The sequence below is a fragment of the Schistocerca gregaria genome, chromosome 1 (assembly GCF_023897955.1).
Source record: "Schistocerca gregaria isolate iqSchGreg1 chromosome 1, iqSchGreg1.2, whole genome shotgun sequence".
Classification (NCBI taxonomy): domain Eukaryota; kingdom Metazoa; phylum Arthropoda; class Insecta; order Orthoptera; family Acrididae; genus Schistocerca; species Schistocerca gregaria.
Window position 1 is genome coordinate 109,912,841 of NC_064920.1, and position 17,855 is coordinate 109,930,695.

A 17,855-nucleotide genomic window follows, 5' to 3' on the forward strand; every position below is an offset into this window, starting at 1 on the left:
AGACAACGAGTAATAGTGGTACACGGCACCCTCTACCATGCACAGTATGTACTTGTGGAGTATTTAGGCAGATGTAGATGTAATACCCACGTGTAGGCTCTCGGTATTTTCAGAAATTTTGCTATATTGTGGGCGTACTGTCGGGTAGTTTATGCATAGAATCGTCAGCTGCGGGGTCAGCGAAGCAGATCGCTAACGGAAAGGGCCCATGTTCGATTCCCTGGCGGGTTGGAGATTTTCTTCACACGGTCACTGGTATTCGTATCGCCATACCTGACACTAAAATCGCGTGCATTGCGTCACACGGCAAGTCTAAACCTATATAACTTCGTACCAGGACACGGATTAACTCCAAGTGTCGAAGCACACTGTCGTATCGTCCTTCAACCGTTTAGATGACTGTATGGGCACTGCAAACAGCGTTCGGCTTTTCCGACTGCAGCAGTGAGGAGATGAGGAGCTGGCCTTGCGGCGTCCAAAGGCGCCGCGGGGATTTCTGCGGCCGCAGTCGGAGGTCGTGTGTGCTTGGCGATGCCACACGCGCTTCTGGCTGCGTGCGACTACGTGCGTGTGTGCGTAGCCCAGCAGTCCGAATGTGACAGGCGCAGTCGCGTGGGCTGGCGCGCAGTTGCAGAACGTACTGACGATGATGACCCTACAGCTCGGGTCATCTGTGTTTGTTTATCACACATATTTGGGGTCAAGAGGAATTTTATACACTGCCCTTCAGCCTCGACCAGCGACGTAATAGTAATGTTTGCTGTGACGTCACGGCTTGGTGCGCATTTTAAGTTTTTATCGTTATTAGTTGTCTTATGGCCGTTGTGTTCAGGAGAAATTATGTTTTTAATCCCTGCTATCTATAGAAAACAAAATACTGTATCTCTTCTTCGATAGGAATAATAATATTTAGGTCATATGAAATGGTCGCTAAAAGGCTGCCACTGTAAAAATAATGGGTTTGTTTATAAATAACTTTTTCTGCTACCAGTCACGATTTTTTTAAAATATTTCACACGACAAATTTCGGCAGATAATTCCCATTTTCGAGTGTAATTCTGGCATAGCACACAGATAGGCACTTGAAAATGGGAATCATTTCTCGAAACGCGTTGTGCAGAATATAAACAAAAAGAAAATCGTGACTGGTATTACGCGCGGGCAGTGCATCGCGACCGTAAAGAAACGAGAACGTGGACAGTCCTAGGTGTAGAGGAGCGGTGCGGGGGAATACGCCCCGCCTCCCTGTCGAAGGGCTGTCATTTACGACCGCGTTCTGTACTTTCACGAAAACAGATCTGGCATAACGGTCATCGGGACCATTCATTCCTTTTCAAGTGGCGAGAGTTGCATTCGAGGATCAGGCTCTTTACTCATTTCAAAATAAAAAAACGAAAAAACAAAACAAAAAAACAACAAAAAACAAGCTACCTCCAAGACAATTCAGTTGGAGTACACAAAGCATTTGGTGGTGGCTACAGGGCTGCTGTTTACTGCGGTTGGTAGATCAAAACAATACCCTCATGAAAGTGCCACGATATAGCGTCACCATACTGAAAAAAACTGTTTTTAAACAAAGACTTTAATTTTTAGTCGATTTATCATTATATTTTCATTACGATAAATGTTTATTTTAGCTCGTACAACGTGTTGCACTCCACGCAACAGTTGTTGATTTTTTTACCATACTCGAATAGTTTTCCTTCCGATAAATAGTTGTAATTCTTTTTAAGCTAACGGTTTAGATTTGTTACTGACATATACTTATACACATAATTACATATCGCAAGCTCCACTGGATCTATATAGCTAAACTGTCCTTTTCTTCGCATCCTTTAGGATAATTGTTTTGTTTTTAGTTAGTGCAATGTATCGAGGTCTCTATTACAGCTGCAGGAATTTTTTTACAACACTCGATTCGTTTCTTTTTTCTGCTAAACAGCTGAAGTTGTTCTTATGACAATCGATTCAGTTTACTCCTGATACGTAGATACAGTCTTAGCTGTGTATAGCAGTCTCCGCTGAAGTATGTTTTGTGAGATTAGCTTCAGTTGCTTTACGATAAGTACTTCAGTTCTTACTTTCCGTAGCGGTGTCATTATAGTTGTAGAATTTTTTTTTTTTTTTATTATGGAGGTGTTCGATTCTTATTCTTCCCGATAAATGCTTCTCTTGATAATCTTCGACCGAGAATCGTAGTTTTAGCAGAAATGTTTCCTTTCCCGGTGCAGTAAATTCTCCTAATCAAAATTATTCTTTTATATGCGCTTCAAGGTATGGCCAACGGCTTGGATTTTATGGTTACATTGTCTGAATCATGTTCAGTATGTCACTGGTCAGACTGAGGGGTAGTATTGTAATCTTCACTTTACCCCAGTTTCATTATGTTTTACATCTTTTGGCGTTACCATGTCGGCTACAACAGTTTTTTGTGTTTTATATAACAGTTAAGCGAGACAGACTTATGTGATAATGATCATACCGATTGTAAAATAAATAAAAATATTTTAGCAGTGAAAGACTGTTTTAAATGTTCAAATGTGAGTGAAATCTTATGGAACTTAACTGCTAAGGTCATCAGTCCCTAAGCTTAGGCACTACTTAACCTAAATTATCCTAAGGACAAAGACACACACCCATGCCCGAGGGAGGACTCGAACCTCCGCCGGTGTTTTAAATCCTATAAATTTTAAACATAGTATTTCTCTATGACTACGTCATATTTCATACAAGAAAGACATTCCTGGAAACTACCCGTTAGCCTTTTGTTAGCAGATGACCTGGCGTACCTAAGCCCTACCCTGTATGCTTGGGCACAAGAAACGTACGTCCCCGGCGGACGACATGGGAAGCGCGTTCCAGGTAAATACAACAAAGACGAGAGTCGATGGGAACCTGGTCGTTTGGGGAAGGGATATTACCGTGACGAAAATCACGTGGCACCCATAGTAACACCACAGTAAGTGACGTGACGGCTGGTACAGAAGTGGCGGTGTGTGCTGTTGTTTCCACACGCTCCCGTCTGCAGCTCGTGGTCGTGCGGTAGCGTTCTCGCTTCCTACTCCCGGGTTCGATTCCTGGTGGGGGCAGGGATTTTCTCTGCCTCGTGATGACTGGGTGTTGTGTGATGTCGTTAGGTTGAAGTAGTTCTAGGGGACTGATGACCATAGATGTTAAGTTCCATAGTGCTCAGAGCCATTTTTGAGCCCACACGCTCCTGACAAAATTGTAAGTGACACAGTTTTACGTCAACTGCGATTATTGGGGCAGACATTACTATCGTCATTCAGCTTATGGCAGAAATAGCACGAGGGCATCAAACGCACTTACAAAGGAAGTAGCACTCGTAAACGAAGATAAATTCGTGCACAACTTTCAAACAAGAAAAGCAAATTTCTAGTACTTTTTGAGTTGCGTATCGAGCTCTATTAAAATATCCGATTCTCGTATGCACTTCTGGCACTAGTGAAACAAGTGACATGTCGATATTTGACTTCTAGCGATTAACTGTCATCATTCCATGGCCCCAAAAGTACGATTTCAAAATGATTTATGTGATTGATGCTATTTACGGACTCATATGAAAGCCAATATTTTCACTGTTATACCCTATATCAGTTAGTTAAATAAGACATCACAGGTACTGCACACATGAAAGTTATTCTACATCGAATTCCGGAGTTCAGCTTTGTGGAAATACACTAAAACACACTGTAATATAGCTGTGATCGTATACTCATGTTCCTTTATTAAAAACTGCAGTGAAGTTGAAATTATACTGCCAACCAAGAACTTTGCAACTTTCTATCTCAAATGCACTGGACAGGTACTTAAATTAAACGAAAATTAGAATGCAGAGATGGCATCTGGAAATTCAGCCACGAGGTGGCAGTTGAATGAGAATAATCGGTGGTGGCGGAAAGAAAGAGGCGACGCGAAGTTAAAGCGATTTTAAGTGGCATGGGTTAAAGTGGCGTCACTCGAGAGACGCGCCAGAACTCTGTGTGTTGCCACATGCAACTTCGATGATGATGATTAGTGTTTTATGGTGCACAACAACAAGGTCATCAGCGCCCACAACTTCGATGACGCCTTGCGAAGGCTGCGGAGTAACGGAACTTTAGTCACATATGGAACCCCCGATTCAGGATTCGCACTCCATTCCCTAAAAAAGGTTCAGGAGCCTGGGAAAAATATGAAAACACCAAAAACACAAGACATTACCACAACGAATTCGGTGCAAGAAACAGCTTCCAGTCGTCTCGAAGTGGATAAACACAGTTCCTGTACGGTTTTCAAGCGACTCTTACGCCATTCTTCCTACAGAATATTGGCAAGTCCAGGTAACGATGGAGGTGGATAGCGATTACACACTCTTTTCTCCAAAGTAAAACACAAAGGCTCAATAATATTGGAATTGTGGTTGACAAGGGAGCCGAAACAATTTATCCTCGTGCTCACAAAACCAGTCCTAGACTATGCGAGCTGTGTGAACTGCCACTGGGAAATAAACATTGTATCATGGGGTAGACGTGATCAGCCAAAACGGTCACATAATCCTTGGCAGAAATGGTGCCTTGCAGAATAACCATGGGGCAAATGGAATACCAGGACATGGGTACCCAATTTTTAATTTGGTTGATTTTAAATGGATATATGTGATGTGGGTGAAGCAAGGTCAGTAAGTATAGTAACAGTGCAGAGAAATCATATTTTGCAGCAAGTGTCTACTGTCAATATGCGTAGTTAGCTTCCTTTTCAAAAAGTAGTTGGTAGCACTCACTGTGCACTAAGAATTGCTTCATCGTCGTATAAAACAGGGTTGTTAGAAATAAACAGTTCCAATTGTCTCACGTATCAATAGTTCACGGTTAAAAAAAGCTGCAAAAACAAATTATCAGTCATCTCTCATTATTTTAAAAACGGAAGTGTTCAAATAAATTGGTTTCTCATTATAAAGTTTATTTAGGTCTTATGCTGGTGATGGGGGAGGGGATGGGAGTGGCGGGGAAGAGAAGGAGGTATTAGCTTATATCTGACTGAACTCAGGGGTAATGGTATTAGGAAGGTTAGGAACCACTAATCTACTGACTGAGTTGTAAACCTTTGAATCTACATACACACATCAAAAAAAGTCTTGCATCACCTCTGTGCCGACAGTTCCGGAACCTGTACATAAAATTGGAACAGAGATCAACATAAAGATCATTTCCGCCCTTTTTACTGCTAATGAAAACCACACATTGCGTGTTGTACCACCATACAGCGAGACCTTCAGAGGTGGTGGTCCAGATTGCTGTACACGCCGGTACCACTAATACCAAGTAGCACGTCCTCTTGCATTGATGCATGCCTGTATTCGACGTGACATACTATCCACAAGTTCATCAAGGCACTGTTGGTCCAGATGGTCCCACTCCTCAACAGAGATTCGGCGTGGATCCTCAGAGTAGTTGATGGGTCACGTCGTCCAAAAAGAGACCTTATCAATCTATCCCAAGCATCTTCGTTAGGGTTCACGTCCGAAGAACATGCTGGCCACACTAGTCAAGCGATGTCGATATCCTGAAGGAAGTCAATCACAAGTGTGTACGAAGGGGGCGCAAAAGACGAATGCCTCGCCAATATTCTGCCAATATGGTCGCACTATCGGACGGAGCATTCACGTATCGTACAGTAGTTACGACGCCTTCCATGGCCACAGCGGCGGACGTCGGACCCACATAATGCCACTAGAAAACAGTAGGGAACCTCCACCTTGCTGCACTCGCTGGAAAGTGTATCTAAGGTGTTCAGCCTGATCGTATTGCCTCCAAACACGTCTCCGACAACTATCTGGTTGAAGGAATATGCATCACTCATCGGTGTAGAGAACATGATACCAATCCTGAGCGGTCCATTCGGCATATTTTTGGGCCCATCTGTTTCATGGTTGCAAAGATGGACCTCGCCATGGACGTCAGGACTGAAAATGTGCATTATGCAGCCTGTTGCGCACATTTTGAGTCGTACCTCGTCGTCCTGTGGCTGCATGGTTCCTCCGGGCCATAATCCCGTAGGTGGCGGTCATCCACTGCAGTAGTAGCCCTTGGGCGGCCTGAGCGAGCCATGTCATCGACTGTTCCTGTCTCTCTGTATCTCCTCCGTGTCCGAACAACATCGGTTTGGTTCACTTTGTGGAGCCTGGACACTTCCCTTGTTGAGAGCCCTTCCTGGCACAAAGTAACAATGCGAACTCGATCGAATCGCGGTATTGTCCGTCTACGCGTCTACAGACAACACGAGCCGTGTAGCTCCTTCCTGGTGGAATGACTGTAACTGATCGGCCGTCAGACCCCTCCGTCAAATAGGCGCTGCTCATGTATGGTTGTTTACATCTCTTGGCGGGTTTAGTGGCATCTCTGAACAGTCAAAGCGACTGTGTCTGGGGAACACTATCCACAGTCAACGTCTATCTTCAGGAGTTCTGGGAACGGGGTAATGCAAAACTTGTTTTAATTTCAACATTCCAGTTAGCAACTGACGCTACAACTACAGAAAACAAAGTTATGAAATACTTTTAGTGTTTGGTATTTGATGTAGAGAAATAATATTTGAAATTTCAGTCCACGAACCGCATCTGTTCCTCGCTCCCGTGTCCACTAATGAACCACACAGCGCGCAAAAGAAGTTACAACAATATCCTGTGCGTCTGTTATTAAGACCAAAAAAGAATAACTCAGCGTTCATAGGCCACGCTCGTTTTGTTCCGTTCCCTCCAGCATAAACGCCTGTTCGTAGATACAAGCGAATGGCGGTGAACACCGGTTCACTGTCGGCGAATGCTCGTTCGCTTGTGTCTGCTTCCATTCCTTGCGGTGTAAACCAGGCATAAAACAAATGTTGCTGGTTTCGCGCATAAACTTTCCAGAAGCGCCGCTAAAGAGTCACCCTGCCAGAGGGATTTATCAGCGCGGCAAGCCGCAGTTAGGCGTTCGTGCGCCACAGATCATGCGTGCAGCAAAAGGCCGAGGTCACAGGACGGGCAAGGGGGCCACGTGTCGTAAGCTGAATTGAGGGTCTGCCACACTGCCGACATCGATCACTCGACAGCTTTCTGCAACACGGAAATCAGGGTCTAGACGCTGAAGGGAAGGATAAAGAGACCGAACAGTACGCACTTCAGCATAAAGAGGGAAAACGAGTCTGTCACATCAGGCATAGACGATAAAACTGTAGACTGTGTAAGAAGCACATATTTTTAGGGATAAATGTCAATTATCAGTTAACGTTGAATGAGCACGCAAAGATACTCGCAAAAAGAAAGTCACCAGCACACTACTATGCTCTTTGCGTTTTGTCATCTGTTTGTAACATCCAGTGTCTTATGGTGACCTACTATTCCTACCTACACTCAGTTCTTGGCTATCGGATTCTTCTGTGGATATCAAAGGCACGAAACACGGACAAAATTCTTTAACTGTAGGAAAGGGCCATAAAAACGGCCATAAGAACAATAACTAGAAGTGTTAGTGGGGCCCACTGTAAGGAGCTATTTACAGAACTTGGCATGCATATAAAAGTGCGTCCATCTACCAATCTGTGATGGATATCAGGCACAGCGTTGCTAAGTATTCCACCAGTAGTTATACACATAATCATAAAATTTGCAGATGATGCTGTGGTGTATCGAGAGGTTGCAACAATGGAAAATTGTACTGAAATGCAGGAGGATCTGCAGCGAATTGACGCATGGTGCACGGAATGGCAATTGAATCTCAATGTAGACAAGTGTAATGTGATGCGAATACATAGAAAGATAGGTCCCTTATCATTTAGCTACAAAATAGCAGGTCAGCAACTGGAAGTAGTTAATTCCATAAATTATCTGGGAGTACTCATTAGGACTGATTTAAAATGGAATGATCATATAAAGTTGATCGTCGGTAAAGCAGATGCCAGACTGAGATTCATTGGAAGAATCCTAAGGAAATGCAATCCGACAACAAAGGAAGTAGGTTACAGTACGCTTGTTCGCCCAATGCTTGAATACTGCTCAGCAGTGTGGGATCCGCACCAGGTAGGGTTGATAGAAGAGATAGAGAAGATCCAACGGAGAGCAGCGCGCTTCGTTACAGGATCATTTAGTAATTGCGAAAGCGTTACGGAGATGATAGATAAACTCCAGTGGAAGACTCTGCAGGAGAGACGCTCAGTAGCTCGGTACGGGCTTTTGTTAAAGTTTCGAGAACATACCTTCACCGAAGAGTCAAGCAGTATATTGCTCCCTCCTACGTATATCTCGCGAAGAGACCATGAGGATAAAATCAGAGAGATTAGAGCCCACACAGAAGCATACCGACAATCCTTCTTTCCACGTACAATACGAGACTGGAATAGAAGGGAGAACCGATAGAGGTACTCAGGGTACCCTCCGCCACACACCGTCAGGTGGCTTGCGGAGTATGGATGTAGATGTAGATGTAGAAATAGGAACCAGTTACAATTGACAAGGAAAAACAAACAAATACCTTTATCCCGACACCGCCAAAAACATAAAACTTTTTCATATTAGGTGCATTGTGCTACCACCTACTGCCAGGTGCTCCATATCAGCGACCTAAGTAGTCATTAGACATCGTTGAGAGAGCAGAATTGGGCGCTCAGCGGAACTCATGGACCTCGAAGGTGGTCAGGTGATTGGGTGTCACTTGTGTCATACGTCTGTACGCGAAATTTCCACACTCCTAAGCATCTCTAGGACCACTGTTTCCGATGTGATAGTGAAGTGGAAACGTGAAGGAACAAGTACAGCACAAAAGCGTACAGGCCGATCTCGTCTGTTGACTGACAGAGACAGCCGACGGTTGAAGAGGGTCGTAATGTGTAATTCCCTGGTTTCGGGATACAGATTCGGTCTCTATAAATTGTCGCCACATCCGAGAGGCAACAGAACGATTCGCATTAAGACATCAGGCCACATCAGTGAACGACTCTCCTGTTTCCAGTCTTCCCATGGCCCTTCAGCGTAGAGTCTGATAGGCGTCTTCTTTGTGCCGTACAGCACTGTCTGCGACTGTGTACACAGCGATTGTGGATGTGGGACTACTCGGCAAACACTACCCAGTTTGAAGGTGCCCTGACATCATCGTCGACGTGGTTGTCCACAGACCGGAATGACATCTTCAAAACAAATGGCTCTGAGTACTATGGGACTCAACTGCTGTGGACGAAATTTTCAGTGCCAGCGTTCCGCCGTCAACGGGAAGAGAAATTGTGTGAAGTTCCTAATTAAAAGACTGCGCAAGCCTCCTGGATTGTGGCACTGTTAATGGGTATTAACAACGAAAATAAATTTCCTATATGGGTCAGCCATAATTATGAATGAATAAAACCGTCTAGATTGCTTATAAAGTTCTTTACTTTTTACGCCATTTCAGGTATTTCATCATACGATATCTGCAGCTAAGATTAAAGGAACATAAAGAGCGAAGGGCGTTTATTATGCAACATCAAGCTGAAAAAGATAAAAAATTAAAAAAGTTAAAAAATTATTTAAAAAATTCAGATAAGAAATTAAATAGTCTGCAAGTTTTAAGTTTTTATTAACTGACCGTTTTTAAAACTATGTTTTAACTTTTTAATTTACTATCTTTGGACCTGTCGCACTTCACATTTTTTTTAATATTAACTGCAGATATCTGATGACGGCAGAAGCTGAAACGGAGTAATAAATAAAGGAACCGATGAAACGATCTAGACGATTTTACTCACAGAAATTATGTTAATAGTGATCTGTCCATCGGCTGGGGACATTAATCTTGGCGTTGCAGCCATCTGGAGTGGCATGTTGAGTGTTGACACAGTTTCCGACGACTTTCTATCTCTCGTCATAACGACACAATGGCGACATTAGTCTCTACAGGCAGTTACCTTCACTAAAGACATCTGGAAGAAGACCAGCTTGGATTTCAGGGAAATGTAGAAACAAGTGAGGCATTAGTGAGCCTACTACCTGTATTAAAAAGATGATTGTACGAGTTTCAGAAGAAAAAAGCTTTCGAAATGACTGTTTGGAATACATTCTTTGAACTACTCAAGTTATCAGAGGTAAAGTACAGGTGACGAAAAGACATCTCCGACATGGACAGAAGCCAAAGTGCAGTTATGGAGGAAATTGTGTGGGTAAAATTTGCAGAAAGAGAGATCAAGGCATGAGTAACAGGTTGAACTGGATGTAAGTTGCAGTAGCTATGCAAAGATGCACGGGTTAGACTAGCTGAGAGAGCTGTATATAACTTGTCTCCGGACTGAAGACCTAAACAGCAAAAAGACACATCATACGTAAGGGTGAAAGATGTGTTGGTTAGAAAAGTTTACTCCACACCGTGACCCAAATGGAGCAATAATAATAATAATAATAATAATAATAATAATAAAATTCCGTGATTAGTCTCAGAGTAGCACGCGATTACCGACCAGGCGTCTTGTCATCCTCTGCCATATGATGTCATTTGGATGTGATATGGAGGGGCATGTAGTAACAGTTACACTCTTCATGGCGTTCTCAGATTTCCTCTCACAGCAATGTACATCTGCTACCTAATTTCTCGTGTTACAACAGAAAAAAAAAAGTGCGAGAGATATCGAAAACTCATAAAGAACAACAGATATTGTTGTTCAAAATGTGTGTGAATTCCTAAGGGACCATACTGCTGAGTTCATCGGTCCCTAGACCTACACGCTACTTAAACTAACTTAATCTAACTTATGCTAAGAACAACACACACACCCATGCCCGAGGGAGGACTCGAACCTCCGGCGTGAGGGGCCTCGCAGTCCTTGACATGGCGCCTTAAACCGCGCGGCCACTTCGCGTGGCAGATATTGTTGTTGATGGTTTCTTCCGTACGTCACTATTACCTTGTAAAGTAGGGCTAATATCGATTGCTACAAGAGTGAACTACGAGTAAATTGTTTCGCATTATGTTTTGCGCAAGTGAGACTGACCTTCTCAGCCGTTCCCATCCTCAGTGGGGCTGTCATTGCGTTGGCCCAAAAACATCGCAGGCGGCGACGGCCTATGGCTGCGGTGTGTCCTGTAACGAGAATAAGACCAAAGAATGACGCGAGACGTACCGTGGGAAAGAGTTTGCATAGGCTGTTCTTTTCCTAGGAAAACAGTGGGATCAAGAACTCTGCATCGATGGTAAAACTCTGGAACAAGTGACGCATTTACAACACCTCATGTCCGTCACAAGCTGCAAAGAGTGTAAGGATGTAAGAGAAGCAAAACAAACATTCAGAGATTCCAATATTTTAGTTGCAGTCAGGTCCACAGATATCACACATTGTCTGAATGACGACATTCTGCCATTATGACTGTTAGTGGTTGCATTAAAACATCGCTATACAGTTTCGTTTTATCCAGTATACGCTAATAATATAACTGACGATTCTATGCCAGGACATTTAAATAACATAAAAGAAACAGAAATTCTTAAAGAAGCAGCAAAAAGAATAGTCCTTGAAATATAACTTGAAAAAATAAAATACATGTCTATCAACAACTTCGCACTCAAATCCTAAAATCTAAATACAAGAAAATCAGATTAAATATTTAGGCGAATATATAACATATCCACAGAACGAAATTACACAGAACAATGTACACACACACGGCATTTGCGTGGAGCGCTTTGGTGAAATCACGGAAAACGTAAATCTGAATAGAAGGCCCCAATTCGTTACTATTTCGAAGCGGACTGAAAATTTATATTTTTTTTTTCATATAAGGCGATGGATTTTGCCACCACTTTGTACGGGGCAGAATGTTGGGGAAGAAGAAAGAAATCGAGGGCTTAAGGTACTGTTGACATCGTTGTTATTAGAATCAGAGCCGAGGTTCGTAATATTTGAAGGATGGAGAAGGAAATGGAGTGTGTCCTTTCAAAGGAACCATCCCGGCATTTGCCTGGAGCGCTTTGATGAAATCAAGGAAAACGTAAATCTGAATAGAAGGCCCCGATTTTAAGTGTTGTCCTCCCGATTACGAGTCCAGTCCACTTAGAAGGTTGGGTTCCAAGAAGGAAAGATCTTAGACCACTAGAAACATCAGAAATTAATTTCCTCCGACGTATAAAGCGTTGCAGCAGAGAAAATAAAATCACAAAAATTTAAGTAAGGGATAGCATTAGCTCTGAAATATTTAATAGAGAAAGGTGCACTAAACAGAAAAAACGAGTGGAGTGTTGCCGGAGATCAGGACCTCCAAGTAAGCGTTTGCGGAGGAATACGGTGGAACTCGAGGGTACAGGCTTATCTTAGCCCAAACATATCAGGTCACAAGTAGAAGAATAAGAATAAGAAATTTAAATATTAACTAGACGTATCTTGTGCTTGGATTCCATCTATCAAACATAACTAATATTTTGTGCAAGTGCAGTTCATAACGGAGAAAGATACACCAAGTTTGCAAGTCATTAGTTTGTTTTGTGTGTGATTCAGAGTGCTTTTATTACGGTATATCGATAATTTTTACTTCAAACTACAACTGAATGGGAGTCAGAGTGGATTTCAAAGCCTGTGCTTTATCGTAATGTGTTACATTCTATCTTTTAATTTACCTGCAAAAGTCAGTGCTTTTTGCTACCGAAAAATTTTTGCGCTTTAAATATTCGTTTATTTATTCTCCATTTTGACGTTCAGCAGCTTGAGAACTCAGCCAGTTAATAATATTACATTGAACCAGACAAGCATAAAACAGTTAGATTTAGTCCCTATAACTGCCATAAATGAATGTTAGGTATATGAAATTATATTTCAGAGACATAACAAGTCTCAACTTTATCTATGATAGTGAATACAGGCAGAGGGAATGAATTAAAATTTTTTACCAAAGCCCAGGTTCGACCATTGCTTCACCCTGTATTCATTATCATAAATATTAGGCATTGTACAATGTTACTTTTGAATACATTGTAGGGGTGAACAGTGATGAATGTGTTACAGATTTTTACTATCAAAAACAGCCTTGATCGCAATTTATTTATTACAGTGACCGGTTTCGGCCACTGCTGTGGTCATCTTCAGCCCAATGAGTAAGAACCTCCGTCTGATGGTAAATCACTAGTGATTTACCACCAGGTCTTCGTCTACTGTTCGTGTTACAGACTCTGACTTCGAGGATACTGTTTTAAAATAGACTGAGGACAGCTTAGGAAAGATGTTGGATCAGATAGTGACAACGAAACTGAAAGCGAACATAATTCAAAATCAGGACAGTGTGAAAGCGAAGGCAAATTTGTTTTGCCACCTGCGAATTCCTTGAATGAAACAAGTGATCATAGTGATGAAGACAGAAGTGTAGAGACTGAATTCTTTGCTAAACATTCTGCTAGAAACATATTTGGTCGAAATAAATATGGCTCCTCGTCAAAGTCTCTTCTCAAGCGATCTCGTGTTCGGCAACAGTACGTCATCCGTTTGCCGACAGTGCTACCACCTGCTCAGGTAGGTAATAACCCAGCGCTTCGTACTATTTGGAATTTTTTTATGACTGACGATATTTTGAGTATCACACTGCAATGGACTATTGGAAAAATAAACAAACAAAAGTCTGAAAATGGTCCAAACGTTTCGTATGAAGCCGATTTATGTGAACTAAAACATTTTCGGTTTACTGTTTTACTCGGCTCTTTTCAAAACCAGCAGAGAAGATTAAAAATCATGTTATGCCACAGATGGTACTGGATGTGATATATTTAGATTCGGTATAGCCAAAAGCCGTTTTGATGCACTCCTAACATGCTTGAGATTCGATGACCCTGGAACCCATTTTGAAGGCAAACAAAACGGTTCTTTGGCTCCAGTGTCAGAAATTTTTACAAAATTTATAGACAACTGTAAAATGTTGCATAGTATTGAAGAATGAGCATGTTGGTATCATTTCGTAGCAAATGCAGATTCAAAATTTCATTCTAAATAAACCATGCAAGGATGGCTTGATAGTCATATGCCTCACTGATGCTTGCACTAGTCATTTGTTTAATGCAATGTTTATACAGGAAAGGATTCAGAGAGAAAAAATGTAAGCGCAGTAGAAAAAAAGTTCCAGAACCCAACTCAGGGTATTAGTAGTTAAAGCACTTGAACAGACTGACCGCTATATTACTGCAGACAACTGGTTTAGCTCAATCAAGTTAGCAATACAAGTCTCAAATAAAGAGACTAACGGACATGGGAAAGTTGAATAAAAAAATAAAAATAAAAGGTAGATACCAGAAGAATTCTTACCTGTGAGAAGCAAGGAAATCGGTTCTGCAATGTATGCTTCCACACATGGTTTAAATCTAGTTTCATTTGTGCCGAAAAAGAGTTGGATAGTGATTCTAATATCGTCCACGCACCATGATGAATGCAAAGATGGAGATGCAGGTAAACCAGAAATAATTTCGGACTACAATCACACTTAAGATGGTGTTCATGCTCCAAATGAGAAATGTGTCAAGCATTCACCTGCACAACGTACCCAGCGGTGGCCAATGGCACCACTTTTCAGTGTATTGAACATAACTGTGGCGAATGCCTTTATCCTTCACAACTCCTATAAAGATACTACTCAGGTCAGCCGCTTTAATTTTTTTTTTTTTTTGGAGAAGCTTGCATACACTTGGGTAGACACCACAAACTTCAGAGCGACTCAAAAACTCTTACATATCTCGTGAACTTCGTGCATTCATTCGCTGTGTTTTGGGTATAGCAGAAATCGTTCGGATAACGATTGGAAAAACGCAAATCATGCTCCACTTGCGACCAAAAAAGAAGAGGAAGGCTTCGTATTCCTAAGGATATTTTCGTTCAGTCGTTGCAACTACAAGAAAATACGTGTTTGCTTCACCAGACACGTTTCGCTTCACTGAGATAAAGCATCGTCAGTGGTCCGTAATTAAAGATATTTATAATTAATATGTATTTAAAGTCGAAAAACTGTTCGTTAACGTTATATTGCCTTTCACTCATTAAGTAAAAAGCAACATATTGTTAACGAATTGTTTTTTAATCTTGAAAACAAATTTGACTATAAATATTTTTAATTAGACACTAATGGTGCTTTAGCTCAATAAAGCGTAACGTGTCTGGTGAAAAACACCATTTTCTTGTAGTTACAACGACAGAACGAAAATAGCCCTAGGTGTCCCTAAAGCAACCACGGACAATTTAAAGACATCTTATGTTGGCCATTGTTGCAAGAAGGCAATCTGCCTTGAAAGCTCTACAAAAATTTGAAGAGCCTGCAAAGAAAACTTCTGAGAATGAGACTAAAAACGACAAAAGTAGTAGTGTAATTTTTATTTTCTAATGTTGTATGGGAGTTTCTTATGTTTTTATCACTACATGCATAATAAACAAAATATAGCACAAAGTAAAACCTGGAGAACAGGATATCTGAGATTTTATAGCTTTAACATTATCATGTAAGGTTACGTTCATTTTGTTCAGCTTTCTACTTAAATACGTATTCTTTTCTTAAAAATAAACTTTAAATTTATTTCAATATATTATCTGTGTGGTATTACTGTAACATTTCATAAAACAAGCTGAATTTTCTCACTGATATCTCTGAAAGCAATTTTTATGTCGATTTAAGCATAGCGCTCTGTCAGACCGCATCTGGGACAGTGTGTGACAAAAAATGACCAGGGAAGCTAACGGTTAACAGCTATGAGCGTTTCTTCATCTTTGCTGCTGTCAAACACGTCTACTAAACAAGTCTTCATAGCTCTTAAGATATGCATTTTACGGTCCATGTTTACTAGACAACTTTTTTTTTTTTTTTTAATTCCTCCCAAAATAAAGCTAAGAGCTTGCAGCAGAAGAGATTTGTTTCACAGTATCGAAGGTGAAGAAGTGGTCGTAGCTCTTAATATAAGGATATGCATTCTAGAGCCCATGTTTTCTAGACCTGCTTCGAATGCTCGTTCATGTGCTATCCCTGGATATTCACCACTTCTTCTGGGACAGCCCACATAAAAAGGTTAACAACTTTTCCTTTTCAGTGTTTATCTGTCGTACAGGGTTAGCTGTTTCCGTTATATGAATTTTTTTTTTTTATTCTAACTATTTGGCAGTATGAGCTTCCTGGCGCCACAGTCGAAAGGGCAAAGTCAGGGAGGAAAGGCATGTGCGCCATCTGTCTGTTCATCATGTGAACTTTTTTCTGTGTGTTATCGTATTTTAGCCTTTTGTGTATCGTATTTTCATCTTCTAAACCCCAGATCTTGTCGCGACAGCCATATTTGCCTCTCTTCACACAGAGACGATTGCATGATTGCGGTTGTTACTTAGATAAAGATAGATCTCTGTACACCTCGGTTCTGGGGTCTGCTAGGATAACTTTACATTAGTAAGAAAAGAGACATTCAATTTTTTTAAGGTTAACAGCCATTTTTTTAACATGAGATTCAGTCTTAAAACAAAAGAACAACACGTGATTTAAATATATTAATGATCAACTGTCGCAGTCAGATAAACTGGTATCTTTCATCGCCAGCTTATTAAATGAAAGGAAATTGTCAAATTCAATCATTTACTGAGTATTGATGTTATAAGGTTGCACCATGTTTAAAATTATGGAACCACGGAATACGTGCACTATTACGTCGAATGCATACATAGAACTGACATTTCTCTTTACAACCTGTTGAGCATTCGCCTTGCCAACTGGTATAGGCTGTTTTTCCTGCTCAGTTTCAGAAGCAATGGCGGATGTATGGAAATGTACAAGCGTTCAACGTATGCTTGTGCTACATATGTAATTTAGTACATGATGATGGAATATATGCTCTGAAACACATAGCGACTAACTGCAATGCAAAAGACGGCTCGTAGCTTTTTCTTTTAAACTGTCATGATTGAATATCTTGCTTTGTGAAATATTCACGATAACAGACGTACAGTTGCATATAAGATAGCAAATCGAACGCGGAAGTGACATACGAGAGGAAAATGTGCTTAGTTTTTTCAGTGAATCCATCTACAGCTTTTTATTCCAGCATGTTTAGTTCGGTTTAAGCGTTACTGTCGTCGGCGGTGGTCTTCCAGTATTATTTTCTATTTATTCATTGTATTTGTATTGGCCTCTAGCTGCCCAGCTACTTAGCCAGGCGTTCCTTAGTAAGGCGAAAAGTAATCTCGGGGAAAGCCACTGCCGATAAGGCAGGCGCTAGTTGGAACGCCGCACACACACACACACACACACACACATAGTTCCTGTGGAGCTGCAGGCTTGTTAATGCCCCACGTTGCGCTGTCGCCTTTTGTGTGCTTGCACGCTGTCGGCGAGTTCGACGACAGGAGACAAAGCAAGAATATTTGACAAAGCAACACGAGGCGAGCCCAATGAGCACAGAAATGGCGAAGAGACTAGCTGCGTAGCAGCTGAGACATGATGACCCAAATGTAGCAAGGAATTCCACGAGTAAAGCGTCTGCAGATGAGACTCGCCTTTAAGATTTTTACGCCGGCCACCGCGACCGTGAGGTTCTAGGCGCTACAGTCCGGAACCGCGCGACCGCTACGGTCGCAGGTTCGAATCCTGCCTCGGGCATGGATTGTGTGATGTCCTTAGGTTAGTTAGGTTTAAGCAGCTCTAAGTTCTAGGGGACTGATGACCTCAGATGTTAAGTCCCATAGTGCTCAGAGCCATTTGAGCCAGATTTTTAAAAACAACGATAAATTGTACCATTGACATGTGAGATAACTGTTGCTTTAAAATTTGGCATCTATAGTTGTTAAAAACAATGGCTATTAGAAACTGACGTAGGAATTTTTTTACAGTGGCCTTGTAAATGAAGCAGCATTGATGAACAATTGGA

General features: G+C 41.5%; 1 protein-coding gene across 1 annotated transcript in view; it reads right to left on the bottom strand.

The window, feature by feature from the left end:
* The window catches only part of LOC126334620 (uncharacterized), a 387,999-nt gene that overhangs the window by 355,756 nt on the left and 14,388 nt on the right, over nt 1-17,855 (bottom strand). The window contains exon 2 of the mRNA XM_049997053.1: nt 10,990-11,078. Within this exon, the coding sequence (XP_049853010.1) occupies nt 10,990-11,025 (36 nt within the window). The 5' untranslated portion in view covers nt 11,026-11,078. The remainder of the gene's footprint in view (nt 1-10,989; nt 11,079-17,855) is intronic.